Source organism: Capra hircus, chromosome 13 (genome assembly GCF_001704415.2).
Source record: "Capra hircus breed San Clemente chromosome 13, ASM170441v1, whole genome shotgun sequence".
Taxonomy (NCBI): domain Eukaryota; kingdom Metazoa; phylum Chordata; class Mammalia; order Artiodactyla; family Bovidae; genus Capra; species Capra hircus.
This window is the reverse complement of record NC_030820.1, coordinates 53,116,493-53,133,905: the sequence shown is the minus strand read 5'-3', so window position 1 is coordinate 53,133,905 and position 17,413 is coordinate 53,116,493. Positions and strand designations below refer to the sequence as shown.

The following is a 17,413-nucleotide window of genomic DNA, read 5'->3' as shown; positions in this document are numbered from 1 at the left end:
GGCAGAAAGTGAAGAACTAAAGAGCCTCTTGATGAAAGTGAAAGAGGAGTGTGAAAAAATTGGCTTAAAACTCAACATTCAGAAAACTTAAGATCATGGCATCTGGTTCCATCCCTTCATGGCAAATAGATGGGGAAAGTGTGGAAACAGTGGAAACAGTGAGAGACTTTAGTTTTTTTGGGCTCCAAAATCATTGCAGATGGTGACTGTAGCCATGAAATTAAAAGATGCTTGCTCCTTGAAAGAAAAGTTAGGACCAACCTAGACAACATATTAAAAAGCAGAGACATTACTTTGCCAACAAAGGTCTGTCTAGTCAAATCTATGGTTTTTCCAGTCGTGATGTATGGATGTGAGAGTTGGACTTTAAAGAAAGCTGAGCACTGAAGAATTGATGCTTTTGAACTGTGATGCTGGAGAAGACTCTTGAGAGTCCCTTGACTGCAAGGAGATCAAACTAGTCAATCCTAAAGGAAATCAGTCCTGAATATTCATTGGAAGGACTGATGCTAAAGCTGAAGCTCCAATACTTTGGCCACCTGATGCAAAGAACTGCCTCATCTGAAAAGACCCTGATGCTGGGAAAGATAGGGTGGGAGAAGGGAAAGGCAGAGTGGGAGAAGGGGACGACAGCGGAAGAGATGGTTGAATGGCATCAGCGACTCAATGGACATGAGTTTGAGTAAACTCCGGGAGTTGGTGATGGACAGGGAGGCCTGCCGTGCTGCAGTCCATGGGGTCGCAAAGAGTCGGACAGGACTGAGCGACTGAAGTGACTGAGTGACTGAGGCCTCCAGGGTCCCCGAGACCACAATTCCAGCCAGAGCGCTCAGGGGCTCGGCGCAGGACTGGGATCGGGCAGCCGCCCTCTGGACTGAAGAAGGTGGCGAAGGAGGGCTCAAGGGGTGGGGAGAGGGGACCGACCCTAGCGTGCCTTAGCGGCCTCTTGCCGTCGGACCCGGGTCGCCCCCGCGCGGTGTCCGGAGGAAAGTGCAGCGTTCGGCGCTGCGGCCCCTACGCACGGCCGGGTTCCGCGCTGCCGCAGCGCCCTCCGCCGACTAACCGGCCCGCGCGCGTTCAGGCCTTGGGCGGCGGCCCGCGTCAGAACTACACTTCCCAGGATGCCTTGAGCGCCTACCTGGCTCCTGGGAGTTGTGGTCGGGAGCGGGGAGGGCTCGCGCAGGGTGGGCGGGAGCGAGAACTACATGTCCCAAGATGCAGCGCGGCGTCGCGGGGGCCGGGGGTTTGAACGGAGGGTCTCCCGCCCGTGGCGGGGCTGCGTCTACTGCGGAGGGTGCGGGAGGCTGCGGCGGCCGGGGCCGGGGTCCGGGCCGGGAGGCTGAGGCTGGCACGGCGGGCACTGGGGGCCCTGCCCCCAAGGCGATGATGGGCAAGGAGGAGGAGATAGCGCGGATCGCCCGGAGGCTGGACAAGATGGTGACCAAGAAGAGCGCGGTGAGGGGCGCGGGCCGTCAGGACCCCGGGACCCCCGCCCCGCCGAGCCCCCGCCGAGCCTGCCGAGCCCCCGTCAGGGTCGCGGTGACCATTCGAAGGGCAGGACGAGGCTCCGCCCTGGCAGAGACTCTCAGGACGCGGGGAGACCCCCGCCAGAGGCCGAGACCCCCATCCTGGGCCAGCCCTAACCCTTCACCTCGCACCCACGGCAGAGGCCGCGATCCGACCTGGACCTTGTCCCGGGAACCACCCGCTTTGGACTCAGACCCCAACTGTCAGGCTGAGACCCCGCGGGCCTGGGATTTGCCCGTTTCCACCCCTCACTCCAGACCCCCTCGGGAGGCCGGCCAGGCGGAGACCCTCCTCGGCCCCGCCCCTCCAGGCCTCGCTGAAGTCCGGGCCTGTACAGCCCTGACTGGCCGCCCGCCGCCTTGGCCTTCCTCCTCCCCATCCTAGGCATCCTCGGAGTCCCCCAGAACTCTCTGCCAAGGCCCACCCCGACTCAGAGCCCTCTGTCCCACCTTAGGTCTCCCACATCCTTTCTCCGCCTTCAAGAGTTTGGAGTGTGAGATTGGACCCCTTGTTCCCTGGAGCTGTGGCGCCTCCCCTACCTCTGCCTGGTCTGGGGCTGCGGCGGCCCCGACGTCTCATTTCTCCAGCCAGCCGGCCAGAGGGCTTGCTTGGGTGGGAAGGCCTTTTTTTTCCTTGTCTATTCAGTCGCCCAAGAACCAGGTTGCCCTAATAAATTCTTTCCCTTCCATAGCCATGGCTCAGCCAGAAGCTCCTGGGGAGTGGGTAAATGCGTAGGCACCTTGGGTAAGAGCCCTAGGAGGCCCTGAGCCTGCCCTGGGAATCCCAGGGCCGCGGACTCCAGCCAGCCATGCTCGCTGTGGGGCTGGTCCTCCGTTGTCCCTAGGCCAGTGAACCTTTGGGAAAAACTGAGCTGGGGCTCAGAGGGCCTAGCAGATGGGCCTCCAGTTCCAGGCCCCTCTCAGTTTTGGGCCTAGGTGACCTGCGTACCCTCATAGGAAGCATCTTTGCTGGGTGGTACCTGCCTCTAGGGGTGGGGGTGGGGGGTCCTGCTGCTCCTAGAGAGGCTCAATAAACAAAACCTGCTCTCTCCCCAGACTCAGCTCCTGGGGTGGGTGAGTGGTGGTGGCAGTTGCGGGGGAGGTTCAGCTTGGGGCTTAAGATGCCTGCCCAACCACCTCAGGGCTGGTGGTTTGGGGCTGGCTTTTGGGCTGAGTATGGTTGAGTCGGTCTTTGGACAGGGTTCTCCACCCAGGCGGTGAAGGGGGCTGATTCCCATGCTATCATTCATCTATCAAGCAACAGCACTGCCTCGTCCCCAAACCCTGCACAATGTCCACACCCCTGGGAGGCAGTGGGCAGCCCAGAGCAGGGGTGTGGGAATGTCTATGGCTGTTTCCAGAGATGCCAAGAGAAAAAAGTTGCTTTCCCCAGAGGAGACAAAACAAACGCCCTCCAGGTCAGGGCAGAGATGGGTCATGGGACCCACGGAGGACTGGGTGGGGCCAGGCAGGGCTAGGGGAGGGGACACCTAGGTGGAGCACCACATGGATGGAAGCCCAGGGGAAAATGAGGAGGGGGGACAGGTATGGACTGGGAAGGGTGTGAGGAGGTTTGAGGCACCATGGACCGGTGAGTGGGAGCCAACAGAGAATTCTGGTGGGTCCCAGTGCCTTCAAGGCCCCTTGGGGAGTAGGGGGCCACGACTGGGAATCCTGTTTTATGCCTCCCTGGTCCGGAGGCATCAGAAAGCTGGTATCCTGCAGCCTGGGGCACCATTCTGGGGAAGATGATTGCTGAGTTGCGCTGTGGCCTTGTCTCTGGTGACCATTTGTCCCCTGTGAGGAGCTTACCACGGGGCTGGACTCTGCAGCCCGAGGGGCAGGACTTACCAGGGGTGATGAGGGGTAGGCTGCAGCCTGAGCAGAGGTGCCATCCAGACTGGGGAGGGGCAGGTTGTGCCCCTCCCACAGCTAGGCTGCCTTGGGTGGCTGCCTCCCCCATGTCCTCAGACACACACACGTGAAACCTCACTGGTGGGTTCCCCGAGGCTTCTGTGGAGGAAGGCAAAGCGCGGCGCGGGTGGGGTGGTGCAAGGCCTCCCCCTGACTACAGAGCTGTGGTTTCAGCAGAGCTCTAGGAGGAGATGGGGGCAGGTGTGTTGCTGGTGGTGGGAGCAGCAGGGCCAGCGGTCCTGAAGGGCCCCAGGGAGCTGTCTGCCGTGGCGTCATGTGGCTTGTGTGTGTGTGCCCCGGAGGAAGCAGATGTGGGCGAGAGTGCTGGTCAGAGAAGGGAGACAGGGCTCTGTTGGGCCAGGCGAGGTGACACAGCTGGTGACACAGCTGGAGGGAGTGAGTAGGGTGTGGGGGTTCATGTGAGGAGAGCAGAGGCCCCTGAGGTCTTGGCCTCAGCAAGGGGTGCTGAGGAGAGGCTGCCAGAGTTCCGTGGGCAGAGGACATGGGACCAGGCAGGAGTGGGCACTTCTCAGGGCTGTGTTTCTTCCTGGTATGGCACCCCTGCCAGGGAGGGCTGTGGCTCTTTCCCCTGTTGGCCCTGTGGTGGTGGGTTGGCGTTCCCGGGGCATCTGACCCAGGTGGGTCTCCAAATTGTCACTGCCTGTGTTTGTTCCCCCAACCTTTGTGTGTAGGATGAGGTGGGCTCGCCCACCAAGAGCTGAGAGTCATTTACGTGGGCCCTCCCTTCTTCCAGGAGGGAGCCATGGACCTGCTGCGGGAGCTGAAGGCCATGCCTGTCACACTGCATCTGCTGCAGGTAGGGCCCCATGAGCCCCCCAGCTCCCAGCACCTGGTGGGGCTTCCTGCCCCTGCCCTGCTTTCGGTTGGCATGAATCCCTGCCCCTGAGGAAACGGTCCCTGCCTTTCTCTGTTGCTCCATGAGATAGGAATGGGCATTCAAGAGAAACCGACGGTGTTTCTCACTGAGGCTCGTGCAGATGGAACGGTCACTCTCAGGAAGGGTGCCCCCTCCCCTCACTGATCCCCAGCCTTGTCCTGTGGGAGTCACCATGGGTCTGTGGGGAGGGTTTGCCCGCTGCCCCCAGCCTGGCCGCTTGCCTTGCAGTCCACCCGTGTTGGCATGTCCGTCAATGCCCTGCGGAAGCAGAGCTCGGACGAGGAGGTCGTCACACTAGCCAAGTCTCTCATCAAGTCCTGGAAGAAGCTCCTGGGTATGGGTCAAGCAGCCTGGGCTGAGTTCGGGGGCAAGGGGCACCCAAGACTCTGGCCCCTCGCTGGGCAGCACTGGGTAGGGTGCTGGCTATGCTGTCCTGGAGCAGGGAGTGCCCAGTCTAGGAAACACCAGGAGGAGAGGGGCCCATGAGGAGGGAGGGGAGAGCTGGAGGGGGGCTGCTCTGAGCCCTGGAGGGGGACCTGACAGAGCTGGGGGAGGTCACGTGGGGAAAAGTGTCAGGGCAGCCAGGGGGCAGCCCCGGACCTGAGGGAGGAGAGCTTGGAGGGGAGATGGAGGAGGAACAGGTAGGAAGGACATGGGGTTAAGAGGAGGAAGATGGGGGGTGGTCTGCAGCCATTCAGAGGAAGTGGGGCTGTGGGGCGACTGGTATGCCACCACTGGACCCCAAGGTGCCCCTACCTTCCCAGCTCCTTCTGGGCTTTGTCCAAACCCTCAGGAAAGAGAGCTGCATGTCCTGGGCTCCATCTCTGTGGGCTATCACTCTGCTGAGAGTTTTTGTACTCAGGAGGCCTTTCCAGGACCTTCGTTGGTTGGGGGAGAGGATCCTGGTCTTTAGCAGGAAGCTGGGGTTGGAGGCAGGGTCCGAGGGCTGGGGCTGTGCCTTGGTGGTGGTCTGCCCCCCTCGCTGGCCCTGCGCTGCCCTCCTGGTCTGCCTTCTCCCGGCCAGCCCTTCCTTCTTTCCTGGCACCTGTAGATGCTTCAGACGCCAAAGCCAGGGAGCGGAGGAGGGGCGGGTCTCTGCCCACGTCATCCTCCAAGGAGGCCTCCGAGGCCCAGGACCCCAGGTAGCACATCCAGAAGGCACATGCCTCCCCTCCATGTCCCTGCTTTCTTGGCAGACCAAGGTGCTGAGTTCTGGGAGCCCTAGGGCGGGGGGGGGGGGACTGAGGTCCCCAAAACACATTGGTCCTTCCCGCTCCTTGGAAGGGACTCTCCCTGGGGTTAGCCTCTTGCTACACACTGACCCCCTAGAGATTCCTCTGGGTCTTTTCAGCCCCGAGCATCTAACGGGAGGCTGAGTCTGCCTGGCTGCACACGGCTGACACATACCCTGAGCAGGCCTGGGGGAGCCTGCTGCTCTCATCCCCAGCTCCAGGGGTGGTTCTCACTGGCCAGCTCTGGATATCCCCCTTGGCCTGGTGTCTGTTGATGTCGGTCCCTTCCCTGGGGATGCCCCAGCCTGTGGTGTGGTGCAGATTCTGGAGCCATGAGGCCTTTCTGCCACCCTGGTGATGGCTGTGGCTGAGAGGCAGCTGTGCTCTTGACCTCACTGGGCAGCAGTGGCCAAGGGCCAGGAAAAGCTGACCCTGAATCCGTGGCATGGCCTTGTAGAGTCGTGGGCTCATCCGCCCACCTGCACATGTTGTTTTTCCTCCAGGAAGCTGCCTGTTTTCACTGACTTCCATGGAGATCATGGGGTCACGAGATCCAGGGGTGTGAGAGGAGGGCTGGCTGGACACAGGGGGTGCCCAGACCTGTGAGGAGTGGGGCTGCCTGAGTAGTGGTACCAGGTTTTGGATGACCCCTAGCCCCAACCTGGCAGTCTGCATCAGGCACTGTGGCCCCATGTTCCAGGCCTCCCTGAGGCAGAGACCCCATCTGGGATTGTTCCCCACCCAGTGAGCCTCACTGCCTCTGGCTGGACTGCATGGACACGCTGGAGCTGACTGCACAGGGGCAGGGTTGTGGGCTGCTTTCAGAGTGGAGCAGACGAGGTCTGGGGGCATCGTGGCTGTGACGTTGGCTTTTCTGGGGACCGCATCTCATGGGGGTGCATGTGGCCCGAGTGGGCCTCTCTCCAGCCGCAAGAGGCCAGAGCTGCCCAGGATGCCCTCAACACCAAGGATCACCACGTTTCCCCCGGTGCCAGTCACCTGTGATGCTGTGCGAACCAAGTGTCGTGAGATGCTGACCGCTGCTCTGCAGACAGACCGTGAGTGCTTCGGTTGGGGCCACCCAGCACACCTCAGGGTCCTGGCTCCTGACACCACACTCCATTCCCAGGCCTGGGCCCTGCCTGCCTGCAGAGGCCTGAATCCAGCTGGTTGCTGCTGCCCTTGGGGGCGGGGATGCCACACAGGTTGAGGCGGGGGGGTTAGATCTGGTAGGCAGTTGGTCAGGGCTCTTTCTTACAGATGACCACGTGGCCATTGGTGCAGACTGCGAGTGCCTGGCAGGCCAGATCGAAGAATATATCCTTTGTATGGGGGCTGCGCGCTGGGTAGGCTGAAGTTTCTGGGGGTTGCAGGGTTAACCAGGCCCAGTTCCCTTGGCGGCCACTGCTTGGTCCCCTCGACAGGGAGTTGGGCAGTCGGGGGCCCTCCTAGACCCTATGGAGTCTGACTGAGCCTGCAGTGGACTTGGGTCCCAGAGCCTGCGCCTGCAGCTGGGCCTCAGCCAGGAATGTGTCAGTGTCCGGACCCCGTGTTGCTGGCTTTTCCGACACGGTCCCCACAGAGAGGCCCTCAATAGCCCAGGGACGGGTTGGGGGGCAGGGTGTTGGCGTTGGGACAGGTCCTTAAACACCCGCACGTATCTTCCGGGACGTGGGAAACACAGACATGAAGTACAAGAACCGCGTGCGGAGCCGCCTCTCCAACCTAAAGGATGCCAAGAACCCCGGCCTGCGGCGCAACGTGCTGTGTGGCGCCATCACGCCCCAGCAGATTGCTGTCATGACCTCAGAGGTGAGCCTACCAGGGGTGCAGGGGGCTGCCCCTGGGGGCCGCAGGCTAAGCATGTGCCCCTCGCCCTAGGAGATGGCTAGCGATGAGCTGAAGGAGATCCGCAAGGCCATGACCAAGGAGGCCATCCGCGAGCACCAGATGGCGCGCACAGGTGGCACACAGACGGACCTGTTTACCTGTGGCAAGTGCAGAAAGAAGAACTGCACCTACACGCAGGTAAGCGCTGGTTGCCTCTGGGGCCCCGCCCTGCCCTTGCTGACAGCTGGGTCCCACTTGCATGGACGCACGTGGGCTGTGCTGTGTGAGATGCCGAGATTCAGGCCTGACTTTAGCCTCCCACAGGGCTGGAAGCTGCCTTCACCCTTGGGGCCTCCTCCTTGCCGAGGTCCCCAGTAAGCAGCCTTCAGTGGTGGGTATAGCGTGCTCTGGGTCACTAAAGTTGGGGGGGCCTGGCCTAACTGTGTTGCTGCTGGCAGGAGGATGGGTGCCCAGTAGTGGCAGTGGGAATACACTGAGTCATGGAGGTAGACACTGATGGGGCCCCAAGGGATGTCAGGGGGCCCTGTAAGCAGAAAGCAGTTGGGGTGGCCCCCAGGTTGGGGTCACTGGGTAGGCTCAGCCCAGGTCATCCAAGAGGGCCAAGGTGTCATGAGGCTAGTGCTGCCTGAGGATGTAGGGGGTGGTCCCCAGGTTGTGACTCCAGGGAAGTCCTGCTCCCAGGGCCCTCCAGCTGCCAGTAACTGAGGTCCTGGGGCTGGGTACCCCACCATCACAGCCCTCCCCACAGGTGCAGACCCGCAGCTCTGATGAGCCCATGACCACCTTCGTTGTCTGCAATGAGTGTGGGAACCGCTGGAAGGTAGGGGTGAGCCCAGGCTGTCCTGTTCTTTGGAGGTGGTTGTCTGAAGTGTGAATTTGGGGATGGCCATGCCAGCCAGTCTCTTGGGTGCTGTGAAGGTGGTGGATGGAGACCCAGCCCTGCCTCCTGCCCTCTGGGGTCCTGCAGGCCACATGGCTGCTGCCTCTTGTCTGTTTCTTGCAGTTCTGCTGAGCCCTTGTGCACGTGTGCCTGCAGCCTTGGGCCATGGCCAGTGCTGGCCAGTGCCCTTTCCCCATCCTCTGCTGACAGATACAGACACAGCTTCTTGGAAACCTGCCCTCAGAAGGCAGCACACCCTGCCCCGTCCTACCTGCAGTGCACCTTTCCCCTCAAATCATTAAATGTTTTTTTGCCACCGTTTTGTCCCTAGCCATTGGTCCTGGTGGGCCACGCACAAGCTTGGGCTTCAAGCTGGGTCCCCATCCCCTCAATTCTGGTCTGTCACCCCAACCCCCCACCCCCTGCTGCTGTGGGAACAGCCCATTTCCCTGGGGCTGGGTGACACAGGCTTGGCCCTGTGGGATAGCCCTGGAGGGAAGAGCCAGTGTGTGCCCATGGCAGGGCAGGGTTGGGCATGCATAGCATGAATGGTGGGAGGGGTGTTGGGTGCACAGAGGACCCAGGGTCTCAGGATCTCTCCAGGTACTGCAGCTCAGGGTCCAGGGATCATGCAGGGAGGTGAAATCTGGGCCCACAGCTGTGTTTGCCTGCAACCCTTCAGGATGCCCCTGCCCCACTGCTTGTGGAGGCAGTGTGGATGGGGGTGGACCCCTGATGACGGTCCTGGGTCCCGGTGCAGCTCTGAATTGCTTTACCAACTGGAAATTCAGGGATCAGAGTGGCAAGCCTGTGCCTTGTGAGGCCTCTGACACAGTATAGGTGCCACTGCATGGCACCCAGGTTCTCAGAGAGGTCACCTCGTCAGTGTCCTGCCCCAGCTGGCCCAGCCTCTGGAGACAATCTTTGATACCTGCCAGGGACCCTGCCTGCCGAGGACCTGGCCAGTACCTCTTGTGTTGCCAGCTTTGATGGCAAGGTGCCTTGGGGGCTGCACTTGCCTGATCACAGGCCCTCAAATGGGGAGGGCTGAGCACCTGGTCCCTGCACTGGGCAGGGCTGCTCCCCTGCTGGGGGTCCCAGACAACTCCTCATCCTCTCAGAGAGGAAAGACTTTTCCTTTAAAAATATCTTCAATAAGATTCTATTTTGGGAGTAAGAGGAGCAGAGTTAAATATGAAAACATTTTCTTTTTCTGATAAGACACACAGTGCCATATTTCCTGGTTTAAACTCAATGATCATATAAAAGAGAAATCAGGTCCTGCTGCCTTGAGCCTAGTTCTGAGGTCCTCAGTCTAATCCTGGGGTGCATACGGCACCAGGCAGAGGTCTCCTTGTGTCACAGAACTAAACAGAAGGTCTGCTCTCCACGAAAGGGTTTCCCAGGGACCCTGTGAGGTTTGTGGCTCCAGGATGCTTCCAGGGAGGGTACCTCCTTTCCCCACGTGCAAACCCGAGCAGGAGGGCTCCGTGGCCAGAGGCGGGGGGTGGTTGATTCAAGAAAGGCCGCCTGGGCCCAGAGGCACTCACGCCTGCCTCTCAGCAGGACCCTGGAACACTGCGTCCCCCGGGTGGGGAAGGGGCCTCTGGCGCTGCACCTGCCACTCTTGCCTGGGACCACCCCTGGGTGCTGGGCCCGGTGGGTGTGCCTGACACCTGCTGAAGCTCTCTCGTGAAAGGAGTCTCTGCCGCGGGAGGCGTCCCACATCTGGGCGGCCACGTGGGCAGCCTAGGCCTCACTGGAGGACTGGGAGGCCCCCTGGAGCAGCAGGGTGCGGTAGGCGGGGGAGCTGAGGAAGCGGGGGTAGGAGTCTCGGTGCATCAGCGTGTAAATCTGCAGCTGTGCGTCATCGAACGTGTGCGCCGACGGCTCCTGCATCTTCTTGTTGATGCCCTCCCGCACCCGGGAGTCCAGGCTCACCTGCGGGACAGGGGCCACGGTCAGGGCCGTGGAAGCGCCCCCACCCTCCCACCCTGGGCCCGGCGCGGCACACCTCCTTGGGGGACAGGATGGACACGTAGTCCTCGTAGATGAGCCGGGCCTTCTCGTCCACCACATGCTGGTTGGCCTCGGCCTTGAGTTCCTCGCAGGCTAGCCAGAAGAGCATGTTCTCCTCGCTGTACTCCGTGCGCAGGAACTCCCGGAATACACTGCGACCCGCTGGGCTGTGCATCAGCTTGTCGAAGGACTGCGCCCAGCTCCGCACCTCTTCCGGGGTCGGCGTTGGCGTGGCGCTGCGGGGGGCATTTGGGCATCAGCCGGCTGCGTCAGGCTCCGCCCCCACCCGCGCAGAACCCCCGGGCCAGACTCACCAGACTTCACAACTGGGGAGGGGCTGTAGCCTGCTCTCCCGGGAGGCTCGCCAGGCCCGCCGACGTTCTTCGTTCCTGCGGGCAGAGGGGAAGGTGGCACTGCCCTCCAGGCACACGTATGCATGCAGGACACTCCGCACACAGGTGTTAGAACGGGCAGGAGGCCTCGAGGTTCTCAACACACGGATGAACCCGTCGCAGGTGGGTCTGCTTTCCCAGCCTTTGGTCCTGCCCTGGGACATCTTCTTGCCTTCAGGGCTTCACAGGCCCCAGGTGTCTGCCTCCCTCCCTCCCTGGCCTGACCTAGACCCTCACTGCTTTTTCCTACAGACCCCACTGATGTGGTGAAGGCCCAGCCTGTGTGTCTGACCCCTGACTCTCCCCAGGGGATCTGCTTCCCTCCTTAGCTCTGGGCGCAGCATCGGCGATGGCTTCCAAGTCCACACCTCCAGCCAGACCTCTCACCAGGGTCACTGACACGGTTAAGGACATCTGAGACTCAGGGTTTGGGCAGAACTCAGTTCCCTCCTTACCCCACCTTTCAGATGCCAAACTCCTCTCCTGGTCCCTACAGGCAAAGGCTAAGCGGGTCCTAACAGTTCATGGCCTCCCATCCCTAACCCCAGGCAGTTTCTCTGTTTCAGGCCTGGGCTCAGGTCTCAGTTGTTCACTGGTCAGCTGATCCCCACTTGGGTCCCCTCAGCGCTGTCTACTCAACAGCCAAGGACTGAGAACCTGCAAAGGGCCATATGCCTCTGCAATGTACAAAACCGCCAACAGGTTCCCTATGTGCCTAGAAACTAGTTCACCCCCTGAGGCCCAGTGCCTTCCCCCACCCACCAACTGTCCCAGGGCCAGGTCTCTGCTCAAAGCCCCTCCACCTGATGCTGTCTGTAGGACCTGCTTTTGTCTTGTTCTGTTTTAGTTCCCAGGGCCAGTCTGGGCGAGCTTACAGAGACAAGACAGACATACACACCGCCCTAGCTTACAGCAGAGATGCACACACACGTGCACGCTAGGTGCCTGCATGTTGCAGTAGACACACACACACCCCTAGTTTAAGTAGACACACATACACAGCTAGCTTACAGTAGATACACACACACACATGCTGGCACGCCAGGTGCCTGTATGTGGATACCACCTGCACTGACCACTAGTCACCAAGCCCCTGGATAAGTACTGTGGGTGGCAGGGGTACCCTACTTGGAGGTGATGCCTCAAAAGCCTCCTAAGGGCTAAGGACCAGGGTCCTGGATCCTAGGTCTGCTCAGTGTCCACTCCCCACCAGGCATATCAAGCATCCCCAGGCCCACGTACCAAGAGCAGCTGCAACAACAGCACCAGCACAAGCAGCAGGGGTTTCGCCTGGGGGGAGCCGAGGGGGCCGCATCATGACTGGACATCGAGGGGGGCTGGTCCGCCTCCTCTGGCCCTGTTTGCTGGGGGAAGACAGGGCTGCCTCAGCCTCCAGGCAAAGCCCATGGTTACCACCCGCTTTCCAGCCCCAACTGCCCGCCGGAGGCCATGCTCCCTCCCAGGGCTATGACCCTTGTGGCCTCCCAGATGTCCATGGGTCTCTGAACTCCTAGTCATGCCCTTAGCCCCCCACCCCCCCCAAGGGGCAGCGGCCAGGGTGGAGGCAGCCCACCTGCTTCTCAGCCTCAGGTGGGGTGGGCATGGATGGGTGGAGGAGGTTGCCAGGGCTCCGTGGTGCCTATTCCAGGACACCTGTTTCTGTCACCACAGCCTGGGGGTCTGAGAAGAGAGGCCGGGGTTCTCACTGAGAACCTTACACCCGCCCTGGCCGGCACCCTGCCAGGCATTCTGAGTCTCTCTCTACCTGCCTCCCTGGCCTCCCACCCCCATGGACTCGACTCTGCCTCCCACCTCCCACCTCCAGACTACTCTGCCCAGGCCCAACCCCCACTCTAGTCTACACCGAAGATGTGAGGGGATGGGGATCAGGAAGGAGGAGACCCCAGACAAGCTCTCCACAGGAGGTTCTGGGACACCCCCATCTGCTCCCTCCCTGGGAAGCCGGAAGCAGGGGTTCCTCTTTCTTGGTTTCCGGCTCCTGGCCCCTCCCAGGGGGCTGCAGGCCCCCAGAGTCTGAGTCTGAGGCTCTCCGGGGTGGTGGTAGACATTCAGAACCTCCCTCCCAGGTTTTCCAGGGGATGGGTGGTGGGAGGTGGGGAGGCTGCTTCCCACCAGGAGTTCGGAAGGGCTGCGGGGCCTTGGAGGCCCCCCCCCCCCCCGACTCCCAGGGACTCCACAGAGGGAGCAGACCAGGCCTGTGGCACGGAGCACTGGAGTAGGGCTTGGGGCTGAGGCAGGGCGTCCTGAAGGTGCGGGCAGTGCAGCAGGCACCGCCGCCTTCTCAGCCCGGACGCTGGCTCCGCACCCAACCTTCGACTGGCACCTCCGGGTCTCCCAGCCTCCTTTCCCCTCCCCACCCCCAGGCTGCGGAAACCGCTGCGGCCCCAGGCCTTGCCGCAGGCGGGCGGTGGCGCGTCTTGCTCCCGGGCGGGTAGGAGCCGCGGGGTCCCTTCCGCTCGGAGCGGCATCGGGGCGAACCTTCCCCTTCTGCAGTGCGGGCGTGCGGAGGGTGCTCAGTCCCACCCGGATGAGCGGCCCCTGTTGGGAACGCAGGGACCGAGGGAGGCCAATCAGGCTCCAGGAGGCAGTTTTGAACGCCTTCCCACCTGCCCTCACCCCACCCCCACCTCGGCCCAGGTGAGGCATCCCGCCCCCTTCCCCGGGGTAGGGGCGGCCCCTGGCGCGTCTGGGGCGCGGACCTTCTGAAACCCCGCCGCGAGAGACTCACGACTTGGTTTCACTTTATTTTCTCATTAAATGAACATTCTCTCTGTTGCTGCCTCCCCCCCCCCGCCCCCATTCCTCAGCTTTGGCCGTTCAGTGCCTGTTTGGTTCAGTTGGCCTCTTGGGGTCTGCGATGGCAGGAGAGGAAAACGATGTTGCAGGACGGGCCCCAGGATGGTCGCAGGCTGGGCAACCCTGGCGTCCCGTCTCCTGGCCAGGTGCTGGTGCCCAGGGGTGACAGCCCGAGACATGCACGCTGAGGGCACCCCGTCTCCAGAGTCTGAGCATGCAGAGGCCCCTGCCCTGACCCGGATCTGGGGGCCAGGTGGAGGGGCCCATGGGGTCTTGGCCCTTGGCTGCCTGCCTGGCTTCCCCTGGAGCATGGGAAGGTGGACCTTCAAGCTTCCAGCAAACAGACAAGATGGGGAAACAGCAGCCCCACAGCTTGCCTTCCCGCAGGGGTCAAGTTTCTAGGGAAAGGAAGGGGTGTGGCAACCTCTGAGGTCTGGTAGCTGTACCCCAGCTGGGCTGTGACTTCCCCAGGCAGAGCGGCTCTTCCTCCTCAGCATCTCCACCCACTGTGAGTGGGGGCAGGGCCCCAATTCCCCCCCCCCCCCACCGCCCCCTAGCTCCCTGAAGATTAAACTCCCTAGGCTGCCTTCTCCAAATCAGCTCTGAACTGGAGGAGGGGACCTGCCTGAGAGTGCTGCGCCCAGGTGCTGGGGGCTGAGTTGTGGCAGAGATGGGGAGAGGCTGCCCCTCTGCCCTGGTTGTAGGCCCTGGACGTTGTCGCCCACCCCTGAACCTGGCTCCTTGCACCATCCCCAGGCCGGCTGGGACCACTTATGCCTCTGGGGCACCTGCTCTCTCTCCTGGTGGGGTTACAGGGCTCCTGCCCCTCATCCGGGCATGTGGAAGGGGGCTCCTTCCCCTTCCCCATCCCCATCCAGGCTTTGGCCCCTAAGTCTAGGATGGGAGAAGCTGGACGGGCAGTAAGTCTGGCCTCTGGGGACAGAGGTTCCCTCGGGAGCAGCTGCTGCTCTGCTCCACAGAAGGAAAAAGAACGTCCCCGAGCCCGCCCAGTCCAAAAAAAGAATAAGAAAATGTGACAATCCCAGGAAAAAATGCCATAACCTTTGTGAGGGGGGTTGCCAGAGGGGCTCCATTCTCTTCTCATCCTCCTCAGCACCTTTCCTGTTTGCTTCGCCCCCGGCCCTCCACCACTGGGCTGGTAGGGACGTCCCAGCCTAGCGGCTCCAAGGCAGGCCAATTTTCCTAGCCCTGGTGACCCTCGCCCCAGCCCACCTCTGCAATGGCAGGGGCAACCCACTTCTCTCTCTCCCTCTCTCGGCTAATAGGGTCTGGCCTGGGGAAGTCTGCCTCTTTCTCCGGCCTCTGACGCCCCCACCCTACCCTCAAGGAACTCGCCACGCGCCCCACTCACCAGCGACCCAAAGGCGAGGTGGGGGCGGGAGGGGCCAGGTCGCTCTGGGCCCCACCCTGGCTGCCGAAGGGGCGTGCACTGCAGCAGCAGGACTCAAGTCAGACGGCAGGAGGTCCTCCTGCGCGTTCTGGAGCGAGGCTGGCGCCAGGAGCCCCCGATCAGCTCGGGCCGGGGGCGCAGCGCCTCCCCTCCGACTGGCGGGGATGACTGGCTGCCAGATCCAGCGGGGTGGGGGCGGGGGCAGTACGGGTGTCCCGCCTCGGCCCCTCCCCACCAGGCTGAAGGGGGGACGGGAGACGCGGAAACCTGGGTTCTTCCGGCCCCCCCCCCCACTTTGAGCAATCACTTCCCCAGGCTTTGAGCTGCAGAAAAAGGGGAACCCGCTTGCAACGCCCCCTCCCCCACGCGCGGGGACTGCATCCAGTCCCGCCGCGGCCCAGGGTCCACGTGGACCCCTCGGCGGGAGTCCTTAGGGCGCGGATCTGGGCGCCGGTTTCCGAAGCTCCCGCTCCGCACAGCCCACGGGCCCCGGGCCGGAGGGGCAGGGCTGCCGTCCTGGGCGCCGCGCGCGCGCACTCACCGGCCGCGCTCCCGAGCCGCTCGCGCCTCAGCCGCCGGCCCGCGCGTTCCGAGGTCCGGCCGGATCGTCGGGGAGCGGGCGCAGGCTGCAGTGCGCAGGCGCCTCGGCCGCACTTCCCCAAAGCGCGGGGCCGGGACTTCCTCGCGCGGGGAGGTGCCCGGCCCGGCCCGCCCCGCCCGGCGCGCCCCGCCCCGAGCTCTGCCGGCTCCGCGCCCCACCCGCCCCCTCCCCACCGCTCGCGCGCGGCGTCTGGGTCCCCATTGTCGCTGAGTGGCCCGTGGAGATGAGGTGCTGATGCTGGGGCCTCTGGCTCCCGGAGCGGCTGAAGTGGTACTGCGGCAGCTGGGGGTGTGGCCGTGCCTCCAGCTCTTCTCGGCGGGGCCAGTCCAGCGTTGCCGTTACAGGGGTAGGGGGGTGGAAGGGGGCGACTCCGAGGGCTGCTTGCCTCTCTTGAGGAAGGGAGAGGCGGCTGGAAAGGACTGGACCCCGTGGTCACTCCCGGGCCGTCCCTAGGCTCTGGCACTGAGTATCCTTAGCTGTGAAACGCGGTCAGGGGCGTGCTGTCAGTCACCGTGCTGTAGGGCCTTCCCAAGGAAGGCGGTTCCTGGGCTGCGGCGCCACTGGGGCGGGGTGAGGGGTGGGCAATGGTTCTTATATCCGGGGTCGCCAAAGTCCCTGTCCGCGTGGCCGGCTGAGTCCCTTTCAACCCTTCCAGTTGCCCCAAAATGTTCTAAAGTTTAAAGCCACACCCTCCCCTTTGCCAGGAATGCCTGACTCTTCTCTTTGGCCAAATCTCGTATTTTATGACTCGGTACAGATGTGAGTTAAATTCCTTATCCCAGCATGCTTTGGGCCCGTATTTGGACGGCCCCGACCCTGCTCTGAAAGTGGTCTGCAGAGTGTCTGAGTCCCCTGGCCTCAGAGTGTGTACAGCTCATGTCCCTTGGTCCCTGGGCCTGCTCACAAAATGCCTTCCAGTTGCACAAAGTTGTATATGCTCACGTTTTTCAGCGCTCTTGGGGGTATAAAGGGAAGGGGAGAGTTTACATACTGTCTTCATCCTGCAAATGTCTGGGTGTTCTCTACATGTCAGCCTTGGGACCTGGCAGTGGGCAGAACAGACCAGCCATAGAGCAGACAAGAAATGGACTTGCAGACTGGGTGAGAGGTGAGGAGGGCTAAGGAGAACCACAGAGCAGAGAGCGGGTGTTTCAGACCTGCATCTTGCTTGGCAAAGGATAAAACTGGAGCCAGCAGAGAGCTGAGCTAAGCTGGAGAGAGTGCAGGCCAAGGCCAGAGAGGAGGGAGAGGCCCCGAAGGTTGGGGGGCCTCTTATGCTGTGTCCTCGGAGGACTTGGCTGTCATGTTGACAGGCTGGTTGGGCTGGAGCAGAGGCCAGAAGCCTACCCAGATGGGAGGTGGCTGCTTCTTATATAGCCTAGATAACTGTCCCAGGAGGTAAGGCCTTCAAAGATGGGCCAACACTTAGTCCAGGCCAAACAGCCATGCTCATGCTGTGATGCTTGACATGGCATCTCCACCTGCATCCTGAGATGTGTGGGGCAGCTGGATGTGGTGGGGGTAGGCGTATGTCTCTCCTGGAGTAACACTGGGGGTGGGATTTGAACCCAGGACCCTCTGTCTAGAGCATGAGCTCCCAGCCCTGGGGACGCCTCGCCTCCCATCCCAATCCCTTATAGCCTCCAGTCATTGGGTTGTGGCTTGCATGCTTTGGTTTCTTGTAGCAGAAGCCTCCTCCAGGCCCTGCAGCAATGTCCTCGGCTACTTTCCCAGTTATTCTCTCTGGACCAAGGCTGCCTTCATGGTGGGGTGATCAAATTTACCCCCATGCCAGCCCCCACCTGGTGCAGAGCTCAAGGTGAAGGGTGGAGCCTTCACCTGGACGGCTCCTCAGGGCTGTGTGCACCTCTC

General features: G+C 62.1%; 2 protein-coding genes across 10 annotated transcripts; one reads left to right on the top strand and one right to left on the bottom strand.

The window, feature by feature from the left end:
- TCEA2 (transcription elongation factor A2) lies at window positions 1,107–8,619 on the top strand. 7 transcript variants are annotated; one of them, XM_018057475.1, is made up of 10 exons: window positions 1,107–1,455; window positions 4,195–4,257; window positions 4,567–4,672; window positions 5,390–5,480; window positions 6,498–6,628; window positions 6,831–6,887; window positions 7,228–7,382; window positions 7,452–7,598; window positions 8,170–8,241; window positions 8,425–8,619. In XM_018057475.1, exons 1-10 carry the CDS (start codon window positions 1,216–1,218, stop codon window positions 8,431–8,433), a joined length of 1,071 nt encoding a protein of 356 aa, XP_017912964.1. In that variant the 5' UTR covers window positions 1,107–1,215; the 3' UTR covers window positions 8,434–8,619. The 7 variants fall into 7 exon arrangements, with proteins under 7 accessions (XP_017912964.1, XP_017912962.1, XP_017912961.1 ...); XM_018057474.1 differs by having other exon boundaries at window positions 1,210–1,455; window positions 6,483–6,628; XM_018057476.1 differs by adding an exon at window positions 1,982–2,139 and having other exon boundaries at window positions 1,303–1,455; window positions 6,483–6,628; window positions 8,170–8,619.
- RGS19 (regulator of G-protein signaling 19) lies at window positions 9,448–15,616 on the bottom strand. Of its 3 annotated transcripts, XM_018057470.1 has the most exons (7): window positions 15,482–15,616; window positions 14,902–15,039; window positions 12,286–12,392; window positions 11,955–12,076; window positions 10,635–10,709; window positions 10,316–10,556; window positions 9,448–10,242 (listed from the first exon to the last, which is right to left on the bottom strand). In XM_018057470.1, exons 3-7 carry the CDS (start codon window positions 12,313–12,315, stop codon window positions 10,051–10,053), a joined length of 660 nt encoding a protein of 219 aa, XP_017912959.1. In that variant the 5' UTR covers window positions 12,316–12,392; window positions 14,902–15,039; window positions 15,482–15,616; the 3' UTR covers window positions 9,448–10,050. The 3 variants fall into 3 exon arrangements, with proteins under 3 accessions (XP_017912959.1, XP_017912960.1, XP_017912958.1); XM_018057471.1 differs by lacking the exon at window positions 14,902–15,039; XM_018057469.1 differs by lacking the exon at window positions 15,482–15,616 and having other exon boundaries at window positions 14,902–15,463.